General features: G+C 58.5%; 2 protein-coding genes across 5 annotated transcripts in view; one reads left to right on the top strand and one right to left on the bottom strand.

The window, feature by feature from the left end:
- ING1 (inhibitor of growth family member 1) overlaps positions 1-20,537 on the top strand; it is a 75,025-nt gene that overhangs the window by 40,426 nt on the left and 14,062 nt on the right. The window lies entirely within an intron of this gene.
- Positions 1,070-6,214, bottom strand: LOC131481574 (sperm acrosome-associated protein 7-like). Of its 4 annotated transcripts, none has more exons than XM_058670808.1 (6): positions 5,858-6,214; positions 4,455-4,517; positions 3,574-3,660; positions 2,869-2,961; positions 2,532-2,612; positions 1,070-1,286 (listed from the first exon to the last, which is right to left on the bottom strand). In XM_058670808.1, the coding sequence occupies exons 1-6, from the start codon at positions 6,018-6,020 to the stop codon at positions 1,207-1,209; spliced, it is 567 nt and encodes a 188-aa protein (XP_058526791.1). In that variant the 5' UTR covers positions 6,021-6,214; the 3' UTR covers positions 1,070-1,206. The 4 variants fall into 4 exon arrangements, with proteins under 4 accessions (XP_058526791.1, XP_058526789.1, XP_058526790.1 ...); XM_058670806.1 differs by having other exon boundaries at positions 3,556-3,660; positions 5,858-6,211; XM_058670807.1 differs by having other exon boundaries at positions 2,869-2,964; positions 5,858-6,207.

The following is a 20,537-nucleotide window of genomic DNA, read 5'->3' as shown; positions in this document are numbered from 1 at the left end:
CACACAGACACATAGTCACACACATGGACACACAGAGACACATGGTCACACACATGGACACACATGCCTTCACACACATGGACACACAGACACATAGTCACACACGTGGACACACAGAGACACATAGTCACACATGCCTTCACACACATGGACACACAGAGACACACATGGTCACACACAGAGACACATGCCTTCACACACATGGACACACAGACACATAGTCACACACATGGACACACATGCCTTCACACACATGGACACACAGAGACACACATGGTCACACACAGAGACACATGCCTTCACACACATGGACACACAGACACATAGTCACACACATGGACACACACAGACACATAGTCACACACATGGACACACAGAGACACACATGGTCACACACAGAGACACATGCCTTCACACACATGGACACACAGACACATAGTCACACACATGGACACACACAGACACATAGTCACACACATGGACACACACAGACACATAGTCACACACATGGACACACATGCCTTCACACACATGGACACACATGCCTTCACACACATGGACACACAGAGACACACATGCCTTCACACATATGAACACACACAGACACACATGGACACACACAGATACATGCCTTCACACACATGGACACACAGATACATGCCTTCACACATGTGGACACACAGGCATGTAACATGTATGAGCAGACACATGCATGCTGGGCAGGAGAACCCTGTCCAGTACTCAAGGTGCCGCAGTCTCTTCCAAGCTTATCTGTCGGGCAGGAGCAAGCAGCAGATGCAGCCATCTTTGGGCTTGGTATGTTGGTTTTGTTTTGCTTTGTTTTAAGGAAGGGGTGGGGAACCTTTCTGCTGTCCAAAGGTCCGTTTAAGTACACTCATAATCCCATTCCTAGAACATGCAGAATTACCCACTCAGAAGTCGGCCTGCCATCCTTGCTGTGGGTTTGAGTCCCGCCCAGGCTGCCTCTGCAGGGTCCCGAGCAAGTGATAAGGCCCACAGGGTCTGCCACCCTGGGTGGGAGGGACACAGGTCAAGCAGCCAGCTGCTAAATACTGAAATGTCAACTTTATTTGGCACTGCTTGAGTGCGGAGCGGTTTTCTGCGCGCAGCGAGGGCTGGCATGCTTGCCAGAGCGGCTTTCGTCCCCAAGGGCGGGCGGGCAACTGGGTCCTGGGTGCCCTGGCCTCAGGGCATGCCCCGTCGGTGCCTGTAGTATGCTCTCAGCATGCTCTGCTGCAGCCGCTTCCTCTTCTGCAGGCTGCTTCCTGTGTGGAGAGCAGAGTCGCGCCTGAGGAACTGCAGCCCGAGGACGGAGCTGTGCTTCCTGCCTCCTAGGCACCGTGGGGCCTGCCTGCCCGTGAGCACCAGCTCTGTGCAAGCACCCTGCAGCAACCGCATCCGAGATAGGGCTGTGGTGGTCCTACCACAAAAGCCCAAGGGCTCCCTAAAACAGGCCAGGGCGAGCACCCCTGGGACCCCACAGGGACGCGAGGAGCGGAGTGTAGTGTCTCAGCTTCTGTTTGCAAGGGGCGGGGTGGGGTGGGGGGTGGACAAGCCCTGGAGGCTCTGAGGAGGGAGGACTCCTGTGCTGCTGTGGTCATGACCCCTGGGTGTGGATCACAGGTCAGGTGCCAACCAGGGACCGGGAGCTGCGACCACTCTCCTTGTCCTCCAGGGAGGATGTCCTGGCTCTGCAGTGGCTGCTTGAACTGCCATCTGCACACCTGTGCCCTATCTCAGCTGCTCCCCCACCCACACCTTCCCTCAGCTGCTCCCCCACCCACACCTTCCCTCAGCTGCTCCCCCACCCACACCTGTCCTTCCCTCAGCTGCTCCCCCACCCACACCTTCCCTCAGCTGCTCCCCCACCCACACCTTCCCTCAGCTGCTCCTCCACCCACACCTGTCCTTCCCTCAGCTGCTCCCCCAGCCACACCTTCCCTCAGCTGCTCCCCCACCCACACCTTCCCTCAGCTGCTCCCCCAGCCACACCTTCCCTCAGCTGCTCCCCCACCCACACCTTCCCTCAGCTGCTCCCCCACCCACACCTTCCCTCAGCTGCTCCCCCACCCACACCTTCCCTCAGCTGCTCCCCCACCCACACCTGTCCTTCCCTCAGCTGCTCCCCCACCCACACCTTCCCTCAGCTGCTCCCCCACCCACACCTTCCCTCAGCTGCTCCTCCACCCACACCTGTCCTTCCCTCAGCTGCTCCTCCACCCACACCTTCCCTCAGCTGCTCCCCCACCCGCACCTGTCCTTCCCTCAGCTGCTCCTCCACCCACACCTGTCCTTCCCTCAGCTGCTCCTCCACCCACACCTTCCCTCAGCTGCTCCCCCACCCACACCTTCCCTCAGCTGCTCCCCCACCCACACCTTCCCTCAGCTGCTCCCCCACCCGCACCTTCCCTCAGCTGCTCCCCCACCCGCACTTTCCCTCAGCTGCTCCCCCACCCACACCTTCCCTCAGCTGCTCCCCCACCCACACCTGCCCCAGGTAGCCTGCCTACCGATGGCCCTCCGTAGGCTGCTGATAATCTTCTCCAGGGCAGCCAGGCTTTTAATCTGATACAGCGTTTCTTTCTCCTCATCTGTGTGGAGATGTAGCACTGAGTATGGCAATCATGGTTTAGTTCTCCATGTCAGTTCCCCTTACGGTCTCAGGTTCCAGGCCCCAACCTTAGGGTGAGCAGAGACCACAGTGAGAGTGAGCCCCTGCGGGTGCTCGTGACCCTGTGTGTGGCGGCATGGGCTTCTGGGGGACAGGCAGGCTGCTGCTGGATTGGGGGTGGGCAGGCCTCAGGCTGCAGCCAGGCCTTCTGCCCGAGGGAGCGCTGTGCAGCTCACCGTCAAAGGATATTGTGCTGGGGCTCCCGAGGGACAACTGTTTCTCTTGCTGCTTCTTGGGGATGTCCAAGTGGTTTTTCTCTTTGAAGACGGCTTCTTTCATGGTGCCACATGCACGGGATGAAAGGGGATTCATGGAACATACTGAGTGGGCTCCCCAGGCCCACACATCACCGGGCAGTGCTAGGTTGGCTCCCCAGGCCCACACATCACCGGGCAGTGCTAGGTTGGCTCCCCAGGCCCACACATCACCGGGCAGTGCTAGGTTGGCTCCCCAGGCCCACACATCACCGGGCAGTGCTAAGTTGGCTCCCCAGGCCCACACATCACCGGGCAGTGCTAGGTTGCAACCCAACCAGAGTTTTCCCATTCTGGTCCACAACACGGGCAGGGCGGCTCACCTTGGCTTCATCCCACTGCCCTGAACCCAACCCAGGTCTCCTGCATGGAGCAGGGGCAGGGTCCCAAGAACTGGAAACATCACGGACCAGTGTCTCCCGGGTGTGCATCAGCAGCAGGTGGGGACCAGACACAGGCGGTCTACCCTGGATTGCGGCCACACCTGTGCCGAGTGCCCGTGCACTGCATGGAGGCGGCCGGCTCCAGCCTGGCCCTGCCCTGCCCTGTCCTGAGTGCGGGAACGTGCGTGGATGCATGCATGCGTGCTGCGGGACCAGGAAAGCGTACTTGCTTCTTCCTGAGTACTTTTTGGAACCGTCATTGCTGGTGGTCTCTGCATTTCGAGCATGGATGATCTGTTGGGTTCCAGCATCTCCTGGACAAGAATCTCGTCTTGGGAGAAACACACGGGGACACGGCGATGCCTGGGTGACACGGGACCGCCACCCTGCTCCCTCTGGACACAGCCATGGCTAAGCCCACCCTATCCCTGTTCCATAGCCGCCCCCCACTGACCAGCACCAGAGCTGCTTGGGACCCAGCTGGCCTTCTGGGACAGTCCCATGTGGACAACACTGCTGGAAAAGGGCCGCGGGCCCATCAGGGAACCCACTCAAAGCTGCAGCAGCCCCAAGCCAGGCTCCCTCGCAGCAGAAGGTACCTTCAGTCCACTCTGGACTCTAAGGGTAGAACTGCCCCGAGGACAGTCAGGGGTCAGGTCTCTGCTCAGGAGCCTCTCTACCTATGGACAGAGGGGCGGACCCACCCTGGGGCTCCATCCCTTGGGAGCTGCAGCCACACACTTGGACATGGCTGTGTCCGCTCAGGCTCAGTGCAGTGCACAAGACTGGGTTCCAAAGATGTGGCATGAGAAAATGCCTGAAGCATCCGGGGGGGAGGGGCGCCATCCTTTATTGTGGGTTAAAATAATTTGTGTCCCCTCTCTGTCATGGCCATGGCACATGTGCAGCTGCCACCATGACGCCCCTGTGTTAACCCTTGACCCTCAGCCTGCTGTGGGGGCCTGTGCTGCTGGAGGAGGGGTGGGGGTACAGACTGAGATGCAGGTCTGGACGGGGCTTGGTCCCCAGGGTCCTAATGAACTTGGAGTGACCCTGCTGCCTCTCTCTCCCCTTCCCTTTGCTCCCCACCCCACCTGCTGTGAGACCAAGGGGAGGGCTCCCTACCAAACACTGTGGCCATGTCGTCATCCAGAATCTTAAAAGGTGGTGCCAGTTCAGCTTTTGGATCTAGGGGGAAGCAGAGTGCTGAGTTGTGATGTGGACATGGTTCTGATGCCCCTGCCAAGGACATGGCTCGTCAGGATCCTCCCAGCCTGCTTTCCTGTCACACCCGTGGGTCCTGAGACGGCCCCAAGCACGTCCCCTGCGGCCTTGGTTTTCTCAGTTGGACAAAGGTGGGGAAGGTGCCCATGCCAGGGCTGCCCTGGGGATGAGCCCATGACGCCCTGACCTTCGGCCCCTGCCCCCAGACCTGGGTGCTTGGAGCCCAGACCTGCCACCTTGTATCTGGGGCAGATCCCAGAGATGGAGAGGAGGTGGCCCCAGCTCCAGGGATGCTGGGCTCAGCCAGCTGCCCTGAGGGAGCAAAGGAGGGACACGGGTCCTGGGGACCCCCGGGGTCATCGGCGTGGAGGCCTTGGGGTTCCTGCCTAGGCCACGGGAGCCCAGGGCCTGGGATGAGGGGCTGGGCTCTCTCAGCAGGGACTCGGCGCCCAAGTCCTCACACGTGTCCTGCTGGGGAAGTGCGTCAGTGGAGCCCTGGGCTGTGGCCTGTGCGGTGCTGGGACTGTGCCCTGTGGAGTGCTGGGACTGTGGTCTGTGCAGTGCTGAGACTGTGCACCTCTGAGTGCTGGGACTGTGCCCTGTGGAGTGCTGGGACTGTGTCCAGTGGAGTGCTGGGACTGTGTCCTGTGGAGTGCTGGGACTGTGTCCTGTGCAGTGCTGGAACTGTGGTCTGTGGAGTGCTGGGACTGTGTCCAGTGGAGTGCTGGGACTGTGGTCTGTGGAGTGCTGGGACTGTGACCTGTGGAGTGCTGGGACTCTGTGTGGGCTTCATCAGGACAGATCAGGAGAAGCCAGGGTTACTTCCCTCTGTCGCCACCACCATGTCATGGCCATCCTGCCCCCATGCCTGGGTGTGTCCCATGATTCCACACATGGGAGAGCCATGCCCCATTGCCCATTGCCCATCATTGTAACACATGGAAACAACCACACCCTGTGGCCAGCTGCCCTCACTGTCACATGTGGACAGCCACTCCCTGTGGCCAGCTGCCCTCACTGTCACATGTGGACAGTCGCTCTAAGTGGCCAGCTGCCCTCACTGTCACATGTGGACAGCCACTCCCTGTGACAGCCCTCACTGTCACATCAGGCGGCCTTAATCTCATTCATTTATGAGAGCAGAGCCCTTGTGGTCACATTGCCTTGATGCCATCACTGCCAGTTTTGACCACTGACACTTGTTGGGGACATGGTCAGTTCCTAGTGGAGAGGGACCCTGAGCAGAAGGACACGCCTGCCTCAGGCTCCCCATTTCTGTCTTGTAAGAGGTTGGAAGGGCTTACCTGAGGCCATCCTTACTGGCCAGAGCCTCACTTCTGGCCAGCAGCACAGCAGGAGGGTAAAGAAGGTCCCGGCCACTCCACGTGCCTCCATGGTCCCTATGGCAAAGAGAAAGGTCTTCCCTAAAAGTCTTCCACTTCTCCAACCACTGTCTCCAGGATACATGGAATGTCAGGCCTGTGACATCACACCAGGAAGTGAGGAGGGGCCCTGCCCAGGGACCTGGGACATCATGACCAGGAAATGAGTGGGACCCTGCCTGTGGACTTGTGACCTCACACTGGGCTGTGAGCTGGGACCCTGTCCAGGTGCCTGTGATAACTGGACTGTGTGCAGGGGCCCTGTCCTGTGTGGGGGTCACGATCAGGGTCCGTGGCTGGGAGGGAGGAGGTGGCCTGTGACAACTAGGCTGTGAGCTGAGGCCCTGTCCTGTGTGGGGGTCATGAGCAGAGTCCGTGGCTGGGAGGGAGGAGGTGGCCTGTGAGGTTGTCAGGTGGCAGGTCTTCTATGCTGTCTGCCTGTCTGTCCTCATGGCCTGCTCAGTGTGTGACCAGGGGACTGGACTGCACTCTGAGCACCAGTGGACAAGCCCAGCACGGTGAGCTACAGAGCAGAGAAGTCCTGGGCAGGTGGCACAGAGGCCACAGCCCCGGGATCCACAGCCTGCCCCATCCTGGGGGTTCAAGTCAGGAAAGACACAGGGACTGATGGCCACTGGTCCTGCCCCCATCCCAGCAGCCCCAGAACTGGCACTCCAGGGCTGATGCCCACGGGCCTCTGTGTGGAGATCTGGGATGAGGCTCCAGCCGTCCTCACTTCAGCCTCTCCTGGGCACTTAGAGCCTCACTGCTTGGTGGGGGGCAACAGCCCTTGTGAAGAGAAAGGTAGGCATCTTGATGCCATTGTTAGGACACCCTGAGATGCCCACCTCTCCAGTGGACATTCTGAGCTTGACTCCTGCTTCTGGGGGCAGGCGGCAGGCGATGACTCAAGGTGTGGGTCCCGGTCACCCACTTTGGAGACCTGGACTGGACTCCCAGCTGCCAGTACCAGCCTGATCAGTTCCAGCTCCTGCAGGCATCGGTGGGGGGATCAGTGCATTGAGCATTACTCCCTCTTTCCTTTTTGAATATGGTAAAAACAAATTTTATTTATTTATTTTAAAGATTTATTTTATTTATTTTTATTACAAAGTCAAATATACAGAGAGGAGGAGAGACAAAGAGGAAGATCTTCTGTCCGATGATTCATTCCGCAAGTGACCGCAACGGCTGGAGCTGAGCCAATCCGAAGCCAGGAGCCAGGAGCTTCTTCCGGGTCTCCCACACGAGTGCAGGGTCCCAAGGCTTTGGGTCATCCCTGACTGCTTTCCCAGGCCACAGGCAGGGAGCTGGATGGGAAGTGGAGCTGGTGGGATTAGAACCGGTGCCCATATGGGATTCCGGGGCATGCAAGGCGAGGACTTTAGCCACTACGCTATTGTGCCAGGCCTGAAAACAAATTTCAAAGTTTGAAAAAAATTACACGATGCTGGCTTTTATGTGTACAAAGAGTATTTAAGTTGCTGCTTCTCACAGGCGTGTGTGACAGCTCAGAGCTGTGCCTTGCTGCATGTGCCATGGATGTGGAATGAGGCCTGGGGCTGTGTTCAGGTGTGCACATCCCCTTAGCCGGACACGGCCTGCAGCTTGCTGACTGCTGCACGGGGTGGGGTCCGGGGCGTGCTGTCTCGTCTGGTCTCTACCGTCTGTGTCGCGGTCTCCCTTCCCTTCGTCTCTACTAAGCTTTGAAAGGAGATGCTGCGAGCCACGGGCTGTGTCAGGCCCACGGCGCCCTGGCGTGTCCCCCCTCGCGGAGAGTCGTTCTGCCGATGTCGTCGAAGGCAGACACCTAGGTCCAGCCTGGGTCACAGCGGGCTCGGCCAATGGCCAGTCCGTGGTTGGGGAATCTGTGCTGACCAGCCATGCTGCGGACTGGCCAGGCCTCCACAGTGCAGGGTGCTTCCTGGGCAATGTCCGCCCTGAGTTACATGGGCTGTCCTAGCTCCGTATCTCAGAGACCCTTCTGGGGCAAAGAAAATGGAAGTTTGCCCAAATAAGGAAATCCCTTCAACACATTTCTGTGTCTTTTCTCTTGTACGTCTGTCCCCTCATCCATCCATTCATCCATCCATCTGCTCACCCACTCATGTGTCTGTCTACTCATCCATCCATCCATCCACCCACTCATGTGTTTGTCCACTCATCCATCCATCCATCTATCCATCCACCCACCCATTCATCTATCCATCTATCCGTCCATCCATCCACCCATTCATGTGTCTGTCCACTCATCCATCCATCCACCCACCCATTCATCCATCCACCCTCCATCCACCCATTCATGTGTCTGTCCACTCATCCATCCATCCATCCATCCATCCACCCATCCATCCATCCATCCATCCATCCATCCATCTATCCATCCATCTATCCATCCATCCATCCACCCACCCACCCATTCATCCATCCACCCTCCATCCACCCATTCATGTGTCTGTCCACTCATCCATCCATCCATCCATCCATCCATCCATCCATCCATCTATCCATCCATCTATCCATCCATCCATCCACCCACCCACCCATTCATCCATCCACCCATCCATCCATCCATCCATCCATCCATCCACCCATCCACCTGTTCACCCATTCATGTGTCTGTCCACTCATCCATCTGTGTGTCTGTCTGTCCCTTGCTTTCTTCATTCGTTCATTTTCCTTGTTTTCTGGAGCAGTGTGTTTTCTGAGAATCAGCTTTCCGTGTTACTGTTACATTAAATCAGATTGGTTCCGCATGCAAGAACATTCTTGGAAACACCTTTGGTAGCTTCCTTTTGTTCCCAATGGCTGGGAAGCTGGGAAGCTGCTCTGAAAGCAGCTGTGTAGAGCTGCCAAGCTGCGTGTGAAAGCCATGGCTGAGTTCGAAGAGTCAGCTAGGCACATGACTGAACTCCACTCGGCCCTTCCAGTTTCTTTGGTCTCCACTTGCTAAGGCAGAAACTCAGTTAAAAAATTAGCAAATACTTTTCAAAAGACTGAATGCAATACACATATTGTGTGACATGTGACAGCTTAAAATTTTTTATTTATTTTATTTATTTTTATGGTAAAGTCACATTTACAGAGAGGAGGAGAGACAAAAAGGAAGATCTTCAGTCTGATGATTCACTCCCCAAGTGGCCACAATGGCCAGATCTGTGCCGATCTGAAGCCAGGAGCCCAGAGCCTCTTCCAGGTCTCCCATGCAGGTGCAGGTCCCAAGGCTTTGAGTCTTGACTGCTTTCCCAGACCACAAGCAGTTCCAGTTTTTTTTTTTTTAAGATTGATTTATCTTTATTACAAAGTTAGATATACAGAGAGGAGGAGAGACAGAGAGGAAGATCTTCTGTCCGATGATTCACTCCCCAAGTGTTCTGGCACGTTCAAAGCGAGGACTTGTGCCGCTAGGCCACGCTGCAGGGCCCAAGCAGTTCCAGTTTATTTGGGGAATACAGATTCATATGGAGCGGTGAACAGCCTCAGGACAGAAATTCCAGGAATTCCAGGAGAAGAGAACTAGGAGCCAGTTGTCATCAGCAGGACTGTGGAAGCCAGCTCCCATAGGCCAGGGGCGTGTGAATGAAATGGCCCTGGCTGACCAGCTTTCTTTAAAGTAACTTGACCCCCGCCCTGGTTCACGCCCAGGGCCCTTCCGTTGGCTGCCACCTTGTAGACTTAGTGACCGATTCGCCCCTGAGCCCCACATTCTGTGAGAATTAGATAATAACTTTTCAAGGACAATAGTAATTAAGGATCAATATAAAACTTCTATCTTTGTAGAACAACAGACAAATTAGTTTTTCTGGCAAATCCTACTGACTAATTGAGAAGGCAAAAGAATTTAACAATCACATTACAATTAAGGAATGCGATAACCAGAAGTGATGAAATAGCTCCGAAACGGTGGCAAAGGCAAACTTAACTTGAAGATTCAAAAATTTTATTTAAGTAGCTCTTGGAAGTGAAAAGACCAAATAATTCCATTCTCATGGATCTCATTCTCTTGAGGGCCAGCTCCTGACGTCAGTGCGTCTGGCACGGCGTGCACGGCCGCCCGAGGCTCCAGGTGGCCACGAGGGTCAACGCCGAGGGGTTCTGCACAGAGAGCTCGGCAGACACAGATTTTCTGCCTGCTGACGGACACACACTGGGCATGGCTGGCACCGTCGTCAGCCGAGAAACCCTTAGGAGAGAGGGCGGGAAGGGCCCCACAGTGTTTTGCCCTCTGTGGATGGGGCAGGTAAGCTCCCCAGGCCAGCTGCTGACCCGCGTGGAACAAGCTCTCCGAGGAGAGCGTGGCGCTGTTCCTGGCTGGGCACTGTAGTCTTGTCGGGAGGGGACGCTGTGTTTGTGCTTCTGGCCTCCACGTGGGCGTCCACCCTGTGCCCACGTGCTCTGCCCCCTCTGCGTGCTGCGGGTGCGTGAGGCCCAGGCGCCCTGACCCCTTCTAGGGCCCGAGCAGCTGTTGCGGCCGTTTCCCTAGGGCAGTCTGCCAACAGCGTGTGAGGGTGTGAGGCAAACTTCCCGGCCTCCTTCATTTAAAGAGGAACCTCAGTGGCAATCTCCCGTCCTTTCCTGGACTGCCGCACACCCTGTAGTGGGAACCCAAAACAAGTGGACACAGACGCAGGGGACACTTGTGGCGTGCTAGCTGCCTTGAGAGCATGTCTGTTTGAGAGGCACACGGATGGGGGAGGAAGAGATGAGAGAGCAAGCAGGCAATTTTTTATCTGCCACTCACCCCCGAAATACCTGCAGCTCTCGGGATGGGACAGGTCTGGAGCTGGGAGCCAGGAGCGCAGCCACGTGGGGCCAGGACCCAGTTTGTTGAGCCAGCACCACTGCACCCCACCAGGGGTGCACATAACAGGAGTCTGCAGGCTCGGGGCAGGCTCTGAACTGATGTCCTGACCTGCCTGGAGGCCTCCCACCTGGCCCCTGCCCTGTCCTCCACCTCCCAGAGCCACAGGGGTCCTGGCCCAAGGCGTGGAGGGGAGGACGTGGCAGTGCTGTTGTGCCAGGAAGGGACACTGCTGGTACCCAGAGCATTTCCAGCTGCTGTTCCCAGAAAGCTGGGACCTTGCAGACAGCAGGATGGTGGTGGCTCTTTTGCAGGGTGTCCAGCACCTCCAGGGTCAAGTCCTCGGAAGGTGACAATGCGAACCTCAGGCCCAGGCCGGGCAGTCCACAGCCCCCTCCCTCCCTGCCCCGTCCCCACTTTCCTACAACGCAAGAGCCTGTTTTTGCCTTCTCCTCTTATCTTCTCCTCCCCCGAGACAGGAAGAAGAAAAAGAAAACTTGGAAAAAAGAGTCTCACTCATTTTCCCCTAATCCTCGACCCTTCCCACCCTAATCAACTATGTAAACATCAAAAATTTTTTAAAATATGGGCCTGGCGTGATAGCGTAGTGCTTAAAGTCCTTGCCTTGCACGTGTTGGGATCCCATACAGTCGCCGGTTCTAATCCCGGCCGCCCCGCTTCCCCTCCAGCTCCCAAATCCTTGGGACCCTGCACCCATGTAGGAGACCCAGAGGAGCTCCTGGCTTTGGATTGGCTCAGCTCCAGCCACTGTGCTCACTTGGGGAGTGAGCCATCGGACAGAAGAACTTCCTCTCTGTCTCTCCTCCTTTCTGTATATCTATCTCTCCAATAAAAATAAATAAATCTTTAAAAAAATTTCAAATATAAGAAAAAAAGACCCCATTTTTACACATGGCCCGGAGACAGCTGGAGTGCAGCCAGAGTTTTAGCACTGTGAGTGACAGGAAATTTTTAACTTAATTCGCTGTAAGCTCTGAGAACAGCTCTTTGTCCAGGGCTAAGCTGTGTGTAGCCTCCGAAGTAGAAACAACACGGAGCAAACACAAAAAGCTTGCCACACTTCAGAAAAACACAGTTACATAGGAAAAAAAAAGCAAGGTCAGAATATAATTGCAATATGCTTTTATTACACTGATGCATTTCCCACTCAAGGCTCTTCAATTTCCACCATTATGTCAAACAGAGAGCTTGAGGGAAAAAAAATTGTACGTGATTTCTCATTAACTGTTGGACAGATGCCAAGGCCTCGTCCTAAAACAGAAATGAAGAGGGTAATTTTCTTAGCGAGCAACTTAGTTTCTAAAAATCGAATCCATTAATATCGGCCACAAAAGATCCCGCCTTCGACTTGCCAATCACACTGAGAGATTTCTGGGAGAGGTCTCCTCCTCAGACACACCTGGAGAAGAGACGGGGCTGCCACCCCGGGCCATGCCAGCTGCCCACCCTGGGGCCATGCCAGCTGCCCACCCCAGAGCCATGCCAGCTGCCCACCCTGGGGCCTTGTGGGTGGCCACTCCAGGGCCATGCAGGCTGCCCACCCCAGGGCCATGCCAGCTGCCCACCCTGGGGCCTTGTGGGTGGCTATCCCAGGGCCATGCAGGCTGCCCACCCTGGGGCCATGCAGGCTGCCCACCCCGGGGCCAGGCCAGCTGCCCACCGTGGGGCCATGCGGTTGCCCACCCTGGGGCCATGCAGGCTGCCCACCCCGGGGCCAGGCCAGCTCCCCACCCCAGGGCCATGCCAGCTGCCCACCCCGGGGCCGTGCCAGCTGCCCACCCCAGGGCCAGGCCAGCTCCCCACCCTGGGGCCTTGTGGGTGGCCACTCCAGGGCCATGCAGGCTGTCCACCCCGGGGCCATGCAGGCTGCCCACCCTGGGGCCATGCCAACTGCCCACCCCGGGGCCATGCCAGCTGCCCACCCTGGGGCCTTGTGGGTGGCTACCCCAGGGCCAGGCCAGCTGCCCACCTTGGGGCCATGTCAGCTGCCCACCCCAGAGCCATGCCAGCTGCCCACCCCGGGGCCATGCCAGCTGCCCACCCTTGGGCCTTGTGGGTGGCTACCCCAGGGCCAGGCCAGCTGCCCACCTTGGGGCCATGTCAGCTGCCCACCCCAGAGCCATGCCAGCTGCCCACCCCGGGGCCATGCCAGCTGCCCACCCTGGGGCCTTGTGGGTGGCTACCCCAGGGCCATGCAGGCTGTCCACCCCGGGGCCATGCAGGCTGCCCACCCTGGGGCCATGCAGGCTGTCCACCCTGGGGCCATGCCAGCTGTCCACCCTGGGGCCTTGTGGGTGGCTACCCCAGGGCCATGCCAGCTGTCCACCCCAGGGCCATGCCAGCTGCCCACCCTGGGGCCATGCAGGCTGCCCACCCCAGGGCCATGCCAGCTGCCCACCCCAGGGCCATGCCAGCTGCCCACCCTGGGGCCTTGTGGGTAGCTACCCCGGGCCATGCAGGCTGTCCACCCCGGGGCCATGCCAGCTGCCCACCCTGGGGCCATGCCAGCTGCCCACCCTGGGGCCATGCGGTTGGCCACCTGGGGAGGGGGGCGTGTGGGCTGCCCACCCCAGGGCAGTGCGGGCTGCCATCTTGGGGTCTTGCAGGCTGCCTGGGTTGTGTGTGACTAAGGCTCACACAGGGCAAAGCTAAAACACATCTCAGGGGAGTGACCAAAGAATGTCGAAGCACCAAGTTATTTTTCGTGGCAGTTCTTAGCAAAAACACAAACGGAGCAGAACACAGGAGTATGGATGGACTTAGGTTTTCTAAGTTGGAAGCAAGAATGTTTAATTCTGGCCTGCTCTGCTACCAAAGCTGGACCACAGGCCAAACGCTCCTGCTGCACCACGTGTCAGCTCGGGCGGACCCCAGTTAGCCCAGCCCTACTGGGAGGAAGAGAATTGGGGCTGGATGTGGAGGCGAGGGAGACGGCAGGGACCTTCCTGAGGAGAAAGCGGCAGCTGTGGGCCCGGCTGGTTGGACCGGCTGTGGACCACAGGCTGCTCACGGCCCTGTCCTCCTGCGTGGGAAGCGGAGCTGTTTCCCGGTGGCCCTGCGGCTAGCCCTCGGGTCAGAGGCTCTACATGCAGCTGTGCCTAGCACTGTTCCCTTAGGACTGTAGTTACCTATGGATTCCTCTTGCCAGCCGTCTGCAACATCTCACTGAGTCCCCTGTCAGTCTGCAAGTTACGTAGACTACTGTTTATAGAACCACCATCATTTTCATTTCTTTTCAACATGTATTTTTCCTTGAAAGGCAGCGTTACAGAGAGGAGGAGAGAGAGGGAGAGAGACCATCTATCTACTGGTTCACTTCCCAAATGGCCACAATGGCTGGAGATGGTTTGGTCTGGAGCCAGGAGCCTCCTCCAGGTCGCCCACATGGGTGCACTTGAGCTATTCTCTGCTTCTTTCCCAGGCCACAGGCAGGGAGCTGGATGGGAAGTGGGCAGCTGGGACTTCAGCTGGCGCTGCAGGTGGAGGTTGGCCAGGCCCCATTTTTTCTTAAATTGCCTTTAACCAAAATAAAAAGGGGGATGTGAATACCACATATGACCTAGCATGCCCAGGCCAGCAGGGTCTCAGCTCAGCCCTGGTCGTCCAGGACAGCTGGACTCGGCTTGTGGCTTTTTGCCTGCGATGCTGATTGTGGCGGGAGGAAAGAGGGCTTGCAACACCAGAAGCCCCAGAGGGTGGGGGATTGAACCACGCGTGGGCACTCAGAGAGATCAGCAAGCGGGCTCAGGGGGATGTGAGCCAGCTACCCACCGAAGGGCATCTCGGGGGGCAAGGTGGGACTGCGAGAGGCCTCGGGGGGGGGGCCCTTCCTTTCCCCAACTCTGGAGTGGCTCCCTGCAGCTCAGGGTGACAGAAGACGGTATGTCGCACTGGGAGGGTGGGAGGCAGTAGCTTTAGTGCTGCAGGAGAGCTGAGCAGGCAGAGCCTGGGCGCTCGCTGGACCACCTGTGGGACGTGGGGTCTGGGCGCTGCTGTGTTTGCCTGGTTACGCTGCTGAAGCTCCCGCGGCATCCTGAGAGGACTCCGGGAGGTCGGGCGCTGCCAGGGAGCACCGCCTGGGTTTCTGCCCCACTTGGTGCCCCCATGCTAACCTGGTTCAGCCACCCCCAACACACTCTGTGTCCCCGGACCTCTCCTTGGGGACCCCATGCCTGGCCGACCCCTGGGGACGCCTGCTCCCCCAGGCGTGACTGCAGCAAGGTTTTCCAGAGTCCTCCCTAGCCCCCACGTTTCCTCTCACTGTAGTTTTCCGTCAGAGTGCCCCACTTCTTCCCCATCCAAGCTGTCTTTGGAGCTGTGTCTGGTGACGGTCCCCTGCCTGTCTGCTGCCATGGGCAAGCATCGTGGAGGCAGCTGCCCCACCAGCAGCTCATGGTGCAGCTGGGACTCATGCTGTGGAGCAGTAGCTTAAGCTTCCGCCTGCATCCCACATGGACGCTGGTTCACATCCCGGCTGCTCCACTCGCCATTCAGCTCCCTGCCTGTGGCCTGGGAAAGCAGTAGAGGACGGCTTAAAGCCTTGGGACCCTGCACCCATGTGGAGACCTGGAAAAAGCTCCTGGCTTCGGATTGGCTCAGCTCCAGCCGTTGTGGCCATTTGGGGAGTGAACCAGCGGATGGGCGATCCTTCTCTCCGTCTCTCCTCTCTGTAACTCTGATCTACCTTTCTAATACAAACAGCAAAAATTTTTTTAAAGGTTTTTTAAATTTTATTTGAAAGTCAGATATACAGCGGCTGCAATGGCTGGAGCTGTACCGATCTGAAGCCAGGAGCCCGGAGCCCCCTCTGGGTCTCCCCACGCAGGTGCAGAAGGGTTTTAGCAACTGGACTATTGCACTGGGCCCCAAATAATTAAAAGTTTAAAAAGAAGAGCCTTTAGAAACAAAGGTCTGGAAGTTGCCATTGGATCTAGTCACTTACCAAGCTGTTGTTTAGCTCCTGGGTTGTTGCTGGAGGCGGCAGTGGCCAGCCTCGCACAGCTAGCGGGGAGCTGTCCTCCAAGGCGGATGGCTGCAGATCTGGGCCAGAGTTCAGAGTGTAGGTGCTGTGGTTGTCACCTGCTCGTGTGCTCTGGCCCCCTCCCCGCCGACATGTAAAGGTCTCACGTGTGGCTCTTCTGCGCTCTAAGGTTGCATGTCTGACAGATCCTAACGCAGTGCTCTGCACAGACTCAGGGACCATCACCTGTGAGCAGACCCAGCCGAGTCCAGTCGAGCCCAGCCCCATCCACAGCCCCTGCCCAACCCGATTCTCAACCTCTGTCCAGTCCATTTCCCAGCCCAGCCCAGCCCCTGCCCCAGCCCCTGCCCCAGCCCTGCCCCAGCCCTAGCCCAGTCCCTGCCCCAGCCCCTGCCCCAGCCCCTGCCCCAGTCCAGCCCAGCCCCTGCCCCAGCCCCTGCCCTAGCCCAGCCCAGTCTCTGCCCCAGCCCCAGTCCAGCCCCTGCCCCAGCCCCTGCCCCAGCCCAGCCCAGCCCAGTCCAGCCCCAGTCCAGCCCAGCCAAGCCCCTGCCCCAGCCCCAGCCCAGCCCCTGCCCAGCCCAGCCCTAGCCTAGCCCCTGCCCCAGCCCCAGCCCAGCCCTAGCCTAGCCCCTGCCCCAGCCCTAGCCTAGCCCCAGCCCCAGCCCCAGCCCAGCCCCTGCCCAGCCCAGCCCTAGCCTAGCCCCTGCCCCAGCCCCAGCCCAGCCCAGCCCAGCCCTAGCCTAGCCCCACCCAGGAGGAGCAACAGTTGCTGTTATTTGAAGACTGCTGTCCCAGCAGCTGCCCAGAAAGCTGAGTCGGTTGAACAGCTCCAGCTTGCTTCAAGCAGGTGGTCTGGGGACACAGGTGGAACTGGGCAGGGAGCTGCTGGGAGATGTTCCTCCCACCCTCTGGCCCAGGTTGTCAGGTTGTCAGGTTGTCAGGTTGTCACGGGCTAAGTGACCCCGCCAGGCAGCTGCATCTGAAGTCCAAGGTTTCCAGAGGAGCCAAGCCGAGGGAGAAAGGCCAGGAGCCATGGGCAGCTGGGAGACGAGATCCGAGGCTATGAGCACCGCGCCGGGGTGGGAGGACTTCTCCAGGCAACCCGTGGGACGCTCTGGGGCAGCCACTGTGGCCTGCCTCCCCTGGGTCTCATCAGGGAACTCTGGGGAACTCTGCTCCAGGAAACTTGTCCCCCTTGAGAATCGCAGCGTCCCTTGGTCCCACACTCAGTCCTCCCCTCGCCTTAGGACTTCTTTTCCTTAATAGCAGACATAGCCAAGCACCAACCATAAATCAACATTTTTTTAAAAAAAGGATTTTTTTTTTTTTGCAAGGCAGAGTTACAGAGAGAAAGAGAGGAAAAAAGATCTTCCATCTGCTGCCTCACTTCCCAAGTGACCATGCCGGCTGGAGCTGAGCTGAGCTGATGCTGGGAGCCCAGGGCTGCATCCAGGTCTCCCATGTGGGTGCAGGGGCCTGAGCACATTGTCCATCCTCCACTGCTGTCCTAGGTGCATTGTTAGGGAGCTGGACGGGAAGTGGAGCAGCTGGGACTCGAAGCAGTGCCCGTGTGGGACACCGGTGCTGGGCTTGACCTGCTGCTCACAGCACCAGCCCAAATGGCAGATTTCTAGCCGGGCGGTTTAGGAGGGCTGGCTCCTCCTCACTGTCTGCCTGGTCTCGGCGGAAGGTCACAGCACCAGGTGGGTCCAGCTTGGCCAGGGTGGGCAATTTGGGACAAAGATGGTACTCTTTGCTCAAGTTCACTTCCAATCCTGACATGGCTAAGACCCAACGCCAGCTCTTCCTCTAGCACCTCCTTCAACCCCTGCCTTTTCAAAAGCAGGGTCTCTCCATCCTCAATGCAGCCAGGGTGCGTATTTCTCTTCCGCACATGGCAGGTGACCAGCAGCTGCCCAGACCTCCACCCAGCAACTGTCAGGAGCATGTGCCCTGGTAGCTGTGACAACTGGGGCAACTCCAGACAGGGCCCGGGGTCTGCTGAGGTCAGGCCCGGGCTGGGAGCCACTGCTGGGAAAGGACGCGGCTGCCAGTAGAGAGGGCTTTCATCAAATGATTCGCTCTCAACTGTCCACAATGGCCGGAGCTGGGGTGGTCGGAAGCCAGGAGCCACGGAGGACCTTCTGCAGGTCTGCCACGTGGGTGCAGGGCCCAAGTACTGGGGCTGTGCTGCTTTCCCAGGTGCACCAGCAGGGAGCTGGGTCAGAAATAGAGCATCCAGGACTCAAACCGGCACACATCTGGGATACTGGTGCCACAGGCAGGAGCTTAACCCCCCATGTCTAGGTGCCAGCCTCTCTCCTGATAATTAATTCTTCAGGGTCTCCAAGGTGGAGAACCCGCCGCGTAAGCTGTCTGGTCACCAGGCCCCCGGTGCGCCCAGCGGTGCTCTTGACTTTTGGCCTGTACGACCTGGCAGGCAGCAGAGGTGCGATCCGGTATGTGCCATGGGGTGCCGGTGTCCATCGTGCTGATGCAGTGTGTGTGGGAGCAGGTGCAAAGCGTGGTGGAGGGAACAGGACCGTGGGGCAGGCTGAGGTCACGGACATGGGCTCACTGTGCAGGGGCGACGGCTGCCGTGCTTTCCCATGGGGTCTCCCAGGGCTGTGTGCTTGGGTCTGTACTAGATGAAGCAAAATACCCAGGGCACGGGGAAGCTGTGGGAGAGATATGAAAGTGGGACAGGTGGAGCAGAGTCACTCTCTGGACCCTGCTCACAGCGGAGGGTCTAGAGACACCTGGGCCACGGCTGACCGTGTTCCTACTCAGTCCGGCAAGCACAGAGCTGCAGGGCCTGGAGGACGGGGATCCGCAGTCTCTGGAGCAGGCCCTGATAGAGGTCCTTGGGGTGAGAGGGAGCCTGGGACCCGCCGGGGACAAACCCCAGGCCGCAGCCACAGCCAGGTCCTGGGCCATTGGCCCCCAGCCTTTGTCAGGGTGACCCAGCTAGCCCCTACCATCAGTGAGGCTTCCTCCGACCAGTAGGGACCTTGGAGTTGAGGCCCATCTCATGGCCTTAGCCGGTTCTGCAGTTCTGGATGCCCAGCTGGCTCTAGCACAGTGCGCCTCCCAACACACTCAGAAGAGTGCAGGGTGAATGCCCAGCTGACACACTGGGTGTCTTGGCAGAGCAGGCCCCTGGGATCCCACCACAGTGGGGCTGCCTTCCCCCTCTGGGCCCGGCCAGGTCCTGTGGCACCTCCGGCCCTGCTTTGCAGAAGGCTCTGCATTCCAGAACACCTGCACCCCCTCCCACATCCCTGGCTGAGAGCCCTGCAGACCCCAGAAAGCCTGCAGCTCCTGCCACGCCCCTGGCTGGGGACCCTTCAGACCCCGCCCCAATACCTGCAGCTCCTCCCACGCCCCTGGCTGGGGACCCTGCACTCCGCCTGGAGCCCTGGCACCCTTCCCTGCTCCAGGGTCTGTGGGCTGATTCTGCGGCTCTGACTTCTCTGGTGATTCTTCCTCTGACAGGGACGGAGGACGTGGACAGAGCCTGCATGAGGGTGACTCACCCCACTTCAAGCTCTCCCTGACCTGGTGCCCCACACTCCACGCCCCGCCTAAGTCTTCTGATTGCCAAATGGTGGCCGGGAGACCAGGATGTGGGCACGTGTGTGAGTGGACTGCAGGTCCCTCCATGCGGAGAAGAAAGCAATGTCCAAGCGGGGGGTGAAAGGGCTAGCCCTCCACAGGGAAAGGGGTGCTCTCCCCGCATGGGCGTGCAGTGGACGCCCTGACCTCTTTCTCACGCCTCCATCACCTGTCACGAGAGACCCTCTGGAGGTGTGTGCCAGGTGCAGTCTCCTTCCAGACAGTTCAGCCCCACTGTCCTGCCCATGGCCCAGCCTGGTCTGCTCAGGCCCTTACCGATCCCCAAAACACAGCCTGCACTTCAATTTCCTCACTTGTGTAAGAGGAACACTGGCGGGGCTGTTGCGGGAGGCTACCAGGGCCCCGTCCTGCCCTGGCCATCCTGTCGTCCCTGGACGCGGTCCCCTTCCAGTGCGTGTCCTGTGGTCTGTCACATCACCTCTCATCAGCTCACTATCGTCAGGGGTCACATGAGGCCCTTGCCTCCACCCACTCACCAAGTGTCCCCATTCCTTCCTCTTGTGGAGTTGGGTGTGAGCCCCTCCCCAGGAGATTGTGGGGTTCAGGACTAGTGGTGCAGGGATGGCTTGGGGGGGCAGGGTAGGACCTTGCACTCACTTGCCATGTTCTGTCCCCCTGGGGGGATCTGGAGAGCTGGGATCACAGGGGTGAGTCTGCACATATGTGCACATGTGTGCTGTGAATTCCTGTATGCACACATCCCTGTGTGTGTGCTGTCTGCATGCTGATGGTGCTCCTTGTGTGTGCCTGTGTGTGAGGGGGAGTGGGATGATGCCCAGTCAGGCTGGCTCAGGAGGTCCCACACAGAGGACTCTAGCTCCAGCGGTACCTGGCAGTTTGTGTCCCACTGTGCCTGGGGTGCCCTCTGGTGGCAAACTTGTTATACTGAACCTCAAGTGTGGAAAACTTGAGAATTCACTCTTGTAAGAGATTGCAGAGGGGGCCCAGTGCCATAGCCTAGAGGCCAAAGTCCACGCCTTGCACACTTGGAATCCCATATGGGTGCTGGTTCGTGTCCTGGCTGCCCACTTCCCATCCAGCTCACTGCGTGTGGCCTGGGAAGGCAGTGGAGGACGGCCCAAGGTCTTGAGACCCTGCATCCACATGGGAGACTTGGAAGAAGCTCCTGAATTCAGGTCAGCTCAGCTCTGGCTTTTGCAGCT

The sequence above is a fragment of the Ochotona princeps genome, chromosome 12 (genome assembly GCF_030435755.1).
Source record: "Ochotona princeps isolate mOchPri1 chromosome 12, mOchPri1.hap1, whole genome shotgun sequence".
Taxonomy (NCBI): Eukaryota; Metazoa; Chordata; class Mammalia; order Lagomorpha; family Ochotonidae; genus Ochotona; species Ochotona princeps.
The sequence above is the reverse complement of the archived record's forward strand: the minus strand, read 5'-3'. Positions and strand labels throughout refer to the sequence as shown.

Bases quoted from the DNA above. Each gene is read 5' to 3' on its own strand.
- LOC131481574 (XM_058670805.1), bottom strand. From the start codon at position 6,020: ATGTATCCTGGAGACAGTGGTTGGAGAAGTGGAAGACTTTTAGGGAAG. The intron at 3,661-4,454 runs GTAGGGAGCCCT...GTTTCTCCCAAG, and splicing joins CGACATGGCCACAGTGTTTG to ACGAGATTCTTGTCCAGGAG. The intron at 2,965-3,555 runs GTACGCTTTCCT...GCACCATGAAAG, and splicing joins AAGTACTCAGGAAGAAGCAA to AAGCCGTCTTCAAAGAGAAA.